Source organism: Macaca fascicularis, chromosome 19 (assembly GCF_037993035.2).
Source record: "Macaca fascicularis isolate 582-1 chromosome 19, T2T-MFA8v1.1".
Taxonomy (NCBI): Eukaryota; Metazoa; Chordata; class Mammalia; order Primates; family Cercopithecidae; genus Macaca; species Macaca fascicularis.
In genome coordinates this window covers 66,023,289-66,033,422 of record NC_088393.1, presented here as the reverse complement: position 1 = coordinate 66,033,422, position 10,134 = coordinate 66,023,289, and the positions used below count along the sequence as shown (strand labels likewise).

Sequence of the window (10,134 nt, the reverse complement as noted above, 5' to 3'; positions counted from 1 at the left end):
TGCTGGGATTACAGGCGTGAGCCACCGCGCCCGGCCTACAATGGAGTATTATTCAGCCATAAAGAAGAATGAAAAACTGATACATGCTACAACATGGATGAACTCTGAAAACATGTTCAGTGGTAAAATGCCAGACACAGGAAACCACATATTGTATAACTTCATTTATATGAAGTATCCAGAAGAGGCAAATCTAGACACATAACGTGGATTAGTGGTTGCCAGAGGCTGGAGGAAGAGCAAATAGGCAGTGATGATAACAAGTATAAGGGATACTCACAAACCTGAGGTCATACCTGCACAGACAGGTGGCATCAACACATGCAGGACTGTCACGGTTGCTTCTGGACCGAACGAAGGAGGATGAATGCAGAAATGAGACAAAGACAAAAGGATCTGTTTGAAAGAAGGGGTCAGGGGGCTCCTTGATTCTAGGGAACAAGGGCCCTGAGCTTTTACAGCCCTTCATATTTATTAGGTAGAGTGAATAGGGAGGAAGGGGTAACTGTCAGTCAGCTATTTAACACAGGCCCACATGATTGCTTTCTTTGTTCAACAGGTTCTAGATGTTCCTGTAGATAACCTCAAGGAGCATGGGACCTGGGACATGACTGCCCCCAGCATTCCTTCTGGTGGCAGACACAGTTTGTCAGTTTGCCAGCATCTTGCTTTCATGAGAACAGTTTGCTGTGTGCTCATAGAGCCTCCAGTAGTATATTGAGTTGGTCACGACCCTCATTCCTTCGGCCTCCAACATCTCCCCCTTTTTGTTTTTGCATTAATTGAATAAAGGTAATTTCAGGCTGTGCAGCTTTCAATTGCTGGTTGGTGGTTCACCTGATCCTATAGACTATAAGCAAAAAAACAGAGACATAACAACATTATTCTTCTAAAAGAGACATTGAGGTTATGTTTAAGTAGGTCCAGGGGTTGAGGCTATCTAAGTCCTGCTGGAATTCTGTTTAAGCTTCTAAAAGAGGGCTGTTATTTTTAAGTTTGCTTATTCAAGTTAAGAATTTTACTCTGTAAGTTACTGATATCAAAAGTAATATTGGATGTAAAAGCTCCCTGCAAATGAGCTTTTACAAGGTTCCATGGATATTTACTTTGGTTCTATTCCAAATTGATCACACAAATATGAATATGATTGAAATGACAGTGCAATTGCTTCTGCAATTGCAAACTTTGTACCTGCTTTCCCAGCCACAGAACAGTAGTCTTTAACACTGCTACCTTTGTTTGTAATTCGGTATTAATTTTATTTTGAAGCATCCATGCCTGGTTGGCTGTACGTGTCCAATTTTCTACATGTTGGGCTGTTTGAATAGAACTATGTAGTGCTACTGAGGACACCACAACCGAGGTTATTAGTGTGACTGAGATTACACTAAAAATTACTATGTTTAAGGCTTTATGTGCACAATGAGTGAGCTGAGTAAGGAGTTTTACAAAATGTAAAGCAGGGGTGGCAGCCCAAGGTTTGGACAAATTGACAGGGATCCATAACCCAGGGATACGACCCAGAATTATTAGAGTGGGGATGTTGTGTGTTTGTATTGTGCTATGATTGAGGCAGTGATACAGTTGACAAGAGTCACAAGTCAATTGGGTGATGTTTACTTGGAGTTGCTCCTTCTTAGATGCTAGAAAAACATAGGAATTAAAAATACAAACCAGCCAGGCGTGGTGGCTCACGCCTGTAATCCCAGCACTTTGGGAGGCCAAGGCAGGTGGATCACCAGGTCAGGAGTTCAAGAGCAGCCTGGCCAAGATGGTGAAATTCCATTTCTACTAAAAATACAAAAAACAAAAAATAGCCTGGTGTGGTGGGCGCCTATAATCCCAGCTACTCGGGAGGCTGAGGCAGAGAACTGCTTGAACCCGGGAGGCAGAGGTTGCAGTGACCTGAGATCGCACCACTGCACTCCAGCCTGGGTGACACAGCAAGACTCCATCTCAAATAACCACAACAACAACAAAAAAACCCCACAAACCATAAATTGGTAATATTTTTTACAAAGGTGATATTAAAACTGTGTTGAGTAATATTACTATTATTGGATAATGTTCTAACCCAGATGCTGTTATTCATAAATGGGAGTGTTGCCTTCCATATTGATTCCTGAATTGGGCCTCTTTTTCCTAGATGACGCCACTAAGGTAAGGCTGGGCTAAAGCCTGTCCTGTGCCAAGCAAGTTGTGCAGTCAACTGGGGGATTGAATCCCAGTGTGATGTGGCGAAGAGGTGTTGAAGGTCCGCCACCAGTGCCAGTGAAGTTTGTGCCAAGAGATCTGATTTTCATCTTTCCCATCTAAATGGCCAAGGGAACCCCAGTCAATGTTTCCCATTCACACAGAGTTGTCTGGCCAAGGGGCCAAGACACTGGGTCCAAGGAGGGGGGTGAGAAATATCAAAGGGAGCCCATTACGTATAATCAATACAATTTGAGTGATGGGGCCAGAAGTGATTGGTGAACACACCAGTAACATTAATGGAGCTGAGGCCTAATGAATACATAATTTTTCCGTGGTGATTTAACCATGCCTAAGATTGGACTGCAAGACAGCTGCAGTTGAGTGACATATCCGTGGTGATACATAAAGGGAGTCCTTCCAATGGGGTGGTGTAATTGATGCTATTGTTCTGTGTCAGGGGGAGTTAGGGGTCCTGGTGCCCATGCTCCCTGATCATGATATATTTCAGGAGGAGTTTCACTCCAGAGTACCAATCGCACTGCTGGTGGGTTAGGAACATATGCCCAATATGTTTTTGCCTCTACACAGGGGAAACATACCGCACAGGACACTACAGCTAGCATGGCCAAGAACATGGAGTCAGGGGTTTTTGCCTGACCCTGGCGCTCCAGCAGTTTCTCAGCTTCCTGTGTGGTTTTCTTGATCTGTCCCCATGTTATGGGGTTGGCTGTCATTGTGACTCCGGTCGGCCCTCGTTCTGTCTTCGCATTCAGATTCCGCTGGCTCATGGCTCGTACTGGAGGGAACAGGCCCATGGTTGAATACCATGGATCCCTCTGGTCTCCCATTCCATGGTCACACACACCTGGAGGGCACCCACACGGTTTGTCCATCTCCTGTAAAACACAAGCATACCCTCGTCCCCACGTCAGCAAATCCACCGGACCTTTCCATTGTCCCTCTTCCAGGGATTTCCATAACACTTTTGGATAAACTTGCCTCTTTTCCTCTAGCACTTGCCAGTGTCGTTCTGCTGGAGTCTTGCCCTCCATACCAGGAGTCAAACAATTTAAAGTAAACAAGGCAGCCGGGCGCGGTGGCTCATGCCTGTAATCCCAGCACTTTGGGAGGCCAAGGCGGGTGGATCACGAGGTCAGGAGATCAAGACCACGGTGAAACCCTGCTGCTACTAAAAATACAAAAATTAGCCGGGCGCGGTGGCGGGTACCTGTAGTCCCAGCTACTCCGGAGGCTGAGGCAGGAGAATGCCGTAAACCCGGGAGGCGGAGCTTGCAGTGAGCTGAGATCCGGCCACTGCACTCCAGCCTGGGCAACAGAGCGAGACTCCGTCTCAAAAAAAAAAAAAAAAAAAAACCAAAAAAAAACAATAGTAGTAAACAAGGCTAAATGTAATTTTGTTTGAGGTGGTAATTGGTCTCCTATTCTCCCTTTTTGTTTTTTCAGCATACGTTGTAGTGTTTGGTGTGCCCGCTCAATAATGCCTTGCCCTCAGGAATTGTATGGAATTCCTGTTTTATGATTGATTGCCCACAATTGTAAAAAATTTGGAAAGCATGACTAACATAAGCAGGTCCACTGTCAGTTTTAAATTGTTTAGGGACCTGTATATGGGCGAATGATGACAGACAATATCGTCAGACATGACCAGCTGTTTCCCCAGTTTGGCATGTGGCATGTAATATATGGGAGTAAGCGTCTATAGTTACATGAACATAGCGGAGTTTGCCAAAGGCTGCTCTCTCTCTATATGTAGCATTCATCTGCCAGATTTCATTTGGAGCCAAGCCTCATGGGTTGCATCCTTCCACGGGTGCAACACCAGGGATATGCTGGCAAGTGGGGCAGGCTTGTACAACAGCTCGAACCTGGCTGCGAGGCAGATGACACATAACGAGTAAGGGCAGAGGTGTTTTGATGCAGTAAAGCATGGGAAGCTTGGGCTTATTGAAATACAGAACTGATGAATTTATCTGCTCTATCATTACCTAGAGATAGTGGCCCAGGAAATTGCGCGTGAGATCAGATACAAGAAATATGAAAAGGGGCAGCATGAGAGCAAACAGCTTTTTGGAGTCTCAGAAATAGGTTAAGCAGTTCTGGTTTTAAGGTGCTCTTGATAGTGGCAGTTTTAATGCAACTAGCTACATTTACAACATAGGCTGAATTACAGACAATAGGAAATAAAGGTTGAGCTTTAAAACTTGAATAACTGCCATTAATTTGGAGTGCTGAACTGAAACTCTAGGGGTCTTTATTATTTGAGTATGTTTAAGTCCATAAATGGCTGTGCAGGTTTTGGAAGAGCCATCGGTAAAATAGGTCTGTCCACCTGAAATGGGTTTGTGATGAGTAATCACAGGGGGAATAAAAGGGTGAATTTTATAAAATTGCAAAATTTTGTCTGATGGATAATGGTTATCTATTATTTCTACAAAATCAGGGAAAGTGATCTGCCACGCAGTCGATACCTCCAGGCCTCAGCCTATTGTTAGGAATCCAAGGTAACAATAATTTTATCAGGATCATATCCTGTAAGCATTTTTGATCTATGCCTGCCTATTGTTATAAATTGTGTGACTAAAGAAAGATAAACTTGCAAAGATTTTACTGTTTGGATTAAAAAAACCATTCTATTACCATTATAATTTTGTCTATGAATTGACCTAAAAGTCCTGCTGGAGAATGGGGGGTAGCAAGAAAAAACAAAAGCAAAGTCTTTTGTGGTTGTAGCCGGGAGGCATGTCGTTGCTGAAACATCTGTTCTACAAGCTGTAATTCAGCTTCTGCCTCCTTAGTAGTTGCTGAGGGGAATCTAATGAAGAATCTCCTTGGAGGGTTTGATAAAGATGAGTGAGTTGATAAGGAGCAATACCTAGCATTGGGCACAGCCAATTAATATCCCCTAATAACTGTTGAAAGTTATTCAGAGTTTGTAATTTGTTCTTACAAAGAGCTACTTTCTAAGGCTAAATACTTTTTTCAGTAACAATAGTACCTAAGTACTGGTATGGGGAGGTTGTTTGCACCTTTTCAGGAGCTATTTTGAGATTCCATTGAGTTAAAGCCCATTTTATTTCTCTGAATAACTGGTATAATACTTGATCTGTAGGAGCGACCAAAAAAACATTATCCATATAATGAATGACGTAGGTGGTGGGAAACATATTCTGAGGCTCCTTCAATGCTTTTCCTACAAAATGCTGACATAACATAGGACTGTTGAGCATGCCCTGGGGTAATAAAACTTTTCATTGATCATGAGAGACAGGCTCTCTCTGATTAACAGAAGGCACAGAGAAGGCGAATTGAGGCTTGTCCTTCTTGTGTAATGGTATAGTAAAAAAACAGTCTTTAAGATCTATTACTACAAGAGACTAATCTTTTGGAATGGCTGCTGGGGATGGCAGACCTTGCCGTAATGCACCCACTGGTTTAATTTGTGCATTAACTCTCAAATTATGCAGCAGTTGCCATTTTCCTGACTTTTTTGGGGTCACAAATACTGGTGAATTCCAAGCACTAACTGATTCTTTTGTACAGCCTGCATCCAACTGCTTTCTTACCAGCTGATGGAGTTGAGTCAGTTTCTCCTGTGATAGGGGCCATTGATCCACCCACACAGGTTTATCAGTCAGCCACTCTAGCGGCAAGGCAGTGGGTGGAAGAGAAGTATCAATGACCCCTATCAGAAATTCTGATGTCCTAGCCCTGTCCTATCCGTTTGCCCAGTTACCGATATTGGATTGGGGTTTCCCTGTAGGAACTTTCCCAAGCCTTTCCCACTCTGATATCACATTTCCTTCAATATTTTAAATCCTACATTATCAAACTTTTCATTTGTGAGTCTCATATCCCATGCTGTAAGTAAATCTCAGCCCCAGAGATTTGCAACATAAGGTTGAAAAGTACATGGCTGTCCATCTGGACCTAGACAAAGTAAAATTTCAGCACTCTGTTGAACACTTTGAGCTGTTCCTACTCCCACTAAGGATGTAGAGGTTAATTGCAGGGGCCAAGATGGGGGTCAACTGTTTTTGGATATTACTGAAACATCTGCTCCCGTGTCCACACGTCCATAGCACTTCTTTCCTTTAATTTGCACTGCACAGGTGGGTCAATTAGAAGCTATGGGTTGGGATAGGTAAATTTCATGTGTAGTTGTACTCCCAAATTCTTGATTTCCTGTTTTCTCCTTTTGTGAAGAAGGGTGTAATTTGCAGAGAATAATAATAATAAGCCATAGATAGCTGAGCAATATATTCCCCAGGTTTAAAAACCCAAAGATGGGCCGGGCGCGGTGGCTCAAGCCTGTAATCCCAGCACTTTGGGAGGCTGAGATGGGCGGATCACGAGGTCAGGAGATCGAGACCATCCTGGCTAACACGGTGAAACCCCGTCTCTACTAAAAAAAAATACAAAAAACTAGCCAGGTGACGTGGCGGGCGCCTGTAGTCCCAGCTACTCGGGAGGCTGAGGCAGGAGAATGGCGTAAACCCGGGAGGTGTAGCTTGCAGTGAGCTGAGATCCGGCCACTGCACTCCAGCCTGGGCGACAGAGCCAGAGTCGGTCTCAAAAAAAAAAACAAAAAAAAACAAAAAAAAACAAAAAAAAAAACCCAAAGATGTTGTGACATTACAATTACTTGAATTTCTCTTTCATAATCAGAGTCAACAATCCCAGGGACCACAGTAATGCCCTGTAAGTTAAGATGGCTTTGGCCTAAAATTAATCCTTTATATCCTGTTGGCAAAGGTCCCCAAATGTTGGTGGGAATTTTGGTGGGTTTCTCTCCTCCAACTAACGTGACCCTTTCTCTGACTGGGCCATCTAATCCTGCACTCCCGGGTGTTCCAGAGGAGAGGGAGTCAATGTTCCTCCAGGAACCCACCCCTGTAGCCGGGTTGTGGCCTGGATGGGGAATGCCCTCATTGTTTGAGGGGCTGGGCCCAGGCCCCATTTTCATTTCCTGACAGCGGGGTGCCATTCTGATGAAATTTTTAGCAATATTGATTAGCCCAATGATTTCCTTTATTATGGCAAGGGCAGAGTCCCGGTATTTGTGTGTGTGTGTGTGTTTGGGGAGGGGGCAGGTACTGCATTATAAGATCCCTTCCGCCTAGAGGTCTGATGGCATTCTTTTTTGAAATGTCCAATTTTTCCACAGTTATAACATTTTCCCACTTTAGGGCTCAACCCTTGGCCCTTTTCAGATTTGTTCACTACTAAATTAGCCATTGCTTGAGCTAACATTGTTGAACGATGGAGTTCAGTTCCCACACCTCACAGGCTTTGAGAAAATTTCCCAAGCTCTTTGTACATCTCACAGGTGCTAATGCACATTTACAATCTGCATTTGCATTTTCTTTTTTTTTTTTTTTTTTTTTTGAGACGGAGTCTCGCTCTGTAGCCCAGGCTGGAGTGCGGTGGCCGGATCTCAGCTCACTGCAAGCTCCGCCTCCCGGGTTCACGCCATTCTCCGGCCTCAGCCTCCCGAGTAGCTGGGACTACAGGCGCCCGCCACCTCGCCCGGCTAGTTTTTTGTATTTCTTAGTAGAGACGGGGTTTCACCGTGTTAGCCAGGATGGTCTCGATCTCCTGACCTCGTGATCCACCCGTCTCAGCCTCCCAAAGTGCTGGGATTACAGGCTTGAGCCACCGCGCCCGGCAGCATTTGCATTTTCAAAAGCTAGGGTCAAAGTAAGCATTTTCGCAGCAGCAGTATGAGAAATTTGACGCTGCACTGCCTGTTGTAACCATGCAATAAACTGTGCATAGAGCTCTTGTGATTTTTGCATGATATGCAGAAAAGATTATACTGGGGCCCCTTTCTCAGGAATGGTGGCCCAGGCATGCTTAGCAGCCAAGGCACACTGATGGTAAGCGGCATCTGGAAGTGCAATTGTTGCACCAGGTCTGAATAAGTCACTACCCAACAGCATTTCCTCTGTAATGTTCCCATGTCCAGCGGCAAGATTCTGTCTAGCCTGGTCTGCACACATTTCTTGCCAATTTAAATTCCATGTCAGATAGGCACTAGCGGACAAACAAGTGCAAGCTAAATGCTTTATATCCAAGGGTGGGAAGCACACAGCGCTGAATACAGATTCTAACAATCCTAAAGTAAATGGGCTCTGTATTCCATTAGTAACCACACTAGCTTTTAATTAGTTCAATAATTTAAATTTTACTGGAGTGTGTTCATGAATAAACTGCTATGGATTATTTGGATCAGGCCTTAAGGTGATAGGAAAAGCGCAAGGTCCTAGTGGCTCGCCAGCTATGGCTGCAGCACACAGAATTTTTTGTATTGGGATCTCTATTTCTGCTACTGGGGGCAGTACAGGCCAGTTCTCATCCTCCCTCTCCTGTTTATCATTTTCAATAGGCGCTGTTGGTGAGACAAAAGATTCTTTCCATTTTTGAGATTCAGATCCTAGCTCCTGCTGTCCAGCAGAATAAGAAGGGGACAATGGCAGGAGAACAGTACAGACCAAACCCCAAGCAGAGAAAACAGAAGGATCCACTTTAAGAGCTTTCTGATAAGCTCGTTTCAATCCTTCTCCTACTTGGTCTCAATTTTCCACAGCCAGGGTACCTGTCTGCAGAAACCATGGGTTATGTGTAATAACCTCCTGTAAAAGCTTAATGTTTGAGAACTAACCTGAGCACCAGATTAAGTAAAACTTTAAGCAGCTGCACATAATGTTGCTCCTCAAAAGACAAATTCTGCCCCATGTTACCCTGATTCAGAAACTCCTCAGGGAACTGACCTTATAATCTCCACCTGCAGACTCTTCCTTCCAGGGGTTCCTAGTTCCTCTAATCAGTTTCACTTTCTCTGCTCTGGCAGACCTTCCTCGTTCAGGTCCCTGGTCGGGCACTACTTGTCAGGGTTGCCTCTGGACCAAATGGAGGACGAAGGCAGAAATGAAGACAAAGACAAAAGGATCTGTTTGAAAGAAGGGGTCAGGGGGCTCCTTGATTCTAGGGAACAAGGGCCCTGAGCTTTTACAGCCCTTCATATTTATTAGGTAGAGTGAATAGGGAGGAAGGGGTAACTGTCGGTCAGCTATTTGATTTAACACAGGCCCACATAATTGCTTTCTTTGTTCAACAGGTTCCAGATGTTCCTGTAGATAACCTCAAGGAGCACGGGATGTGGGGCATGACTGCCCCCCAGCATTCTTTCTGGGGGCAGACGCATTTGTCAGTTTGCCGACATCCTGCTTTCATGAGAACGGTCTGCGGTTTGCTCATAGAGCCTCCAGTGGACCCTCATTCCTTCGGCCTGCAGCACAGGACCCTCCCCTCCCAGGGGCGCATAAGCGGTGACACCTGGCCAGACACGGGAGGTAGCGCCCTCACGCACCGCGCGCGCCTCTGCCCGCACCCACCGGGGGTCGCGTTTCCCTCACGGGTCCCACCCGCCCACTCGTTCACTCCCACCGCCAGCATTCTCAGGCCAGGGCGCCTGTCCATCCCTCACAATCACCCTCGCCGCTCCTCCACACACCACTCACCACTGAGGCAGCCTCCTCAGAGAAGGCCCCGCGATAGTCCGCACGCCCGGCCTTGTCTTACACACGGCCGCCAGCACTTCCGTTACGCACTTCCGTCCAGTGGCCAGCGGCCGCCCAGGACTTCACCTCCCAGAAGGCCCTTCGCTTTCCTGCCTGGAAACGGGCATGCACGGGATACAAGGCCTTTTGGGAAATGGAGTTCCCAGCGCTGCGGGGCCGGAAGGGGAGCGCGGGAGCTGCAGATGGTCAGAACCTGTCGGTTCTGCGCAGGCAGCGCACCTAAAGGGAAGTATATTGACATCCATGGTTTTATATGTTCTTTGAAATATACAGCATATGTACTTTTTTCTTGCTCTACGCGCACACATGTACACGCATAGATATAAAAGTATATCGT

General features: G+C 45.6%; 1 protein-coding gene across 3 annotated transcripts; it reads right to left on the bottom strand.

Annotated features, from left to right (window-relative positions):
* Positions 1–395: 395 nt before the first annotated feature.
* Positions 396–9,812, bottom strand: ERVK3-1 (endogenous retrovirus group K3 member 1). Of its 3 annotated transcripts, none has more exons than XM_045380534.2 (4): positions 9,738–9,812; positions 8,988–9,166; positions 2,796–3,092; positions 396–850 (listed from the first exon to the last, which is right to left on the bottom strand). In XM_045380534.2, exons 3-4 carry the CDS (start codon positions 3,087–3,089, stop codon positions 815–817), a joined length of 330 nt encoding a protein of 109 aa, XP_045236469.1. In that variant the 5' UTR covers positions 3,090–3,092; positions 8,988–9,166; positions 9,738–9,812; the 3' UTR covers positions 396–814. The 3 variants fall into 3 exon arrangements, with proteins under 3 accessions (XP_045236469.1, XP_045236468.1, XP_045236470.1); XM_045380533.2 differs by having other exon boundaries at positions 8,988–9,116; XM_045380535.2 differs by lacking the exon at positions 8,988–9,166.
* Between the last annotated feature and the right edge of the window lie 322 nt (positions 9,813–10,134).

Bases quoted from the DNA above. Each gene is read 5' to 3' on its own strand.
- ERVK3-1 (XM_045380534.2), bottom strand. From the start codon at position 3,089: ATGGACAAACCGTGTGGGTGCCCTCCAGGTGTGTGTGACCATGGAATG. The intron at 851-2,795 runs GTATGTTTCCCC...TTTTGCTTATAG, and splicing joins TAGCTGTAGTGTCCTGTGCG to TCTATAGGATCAGGTGAACC.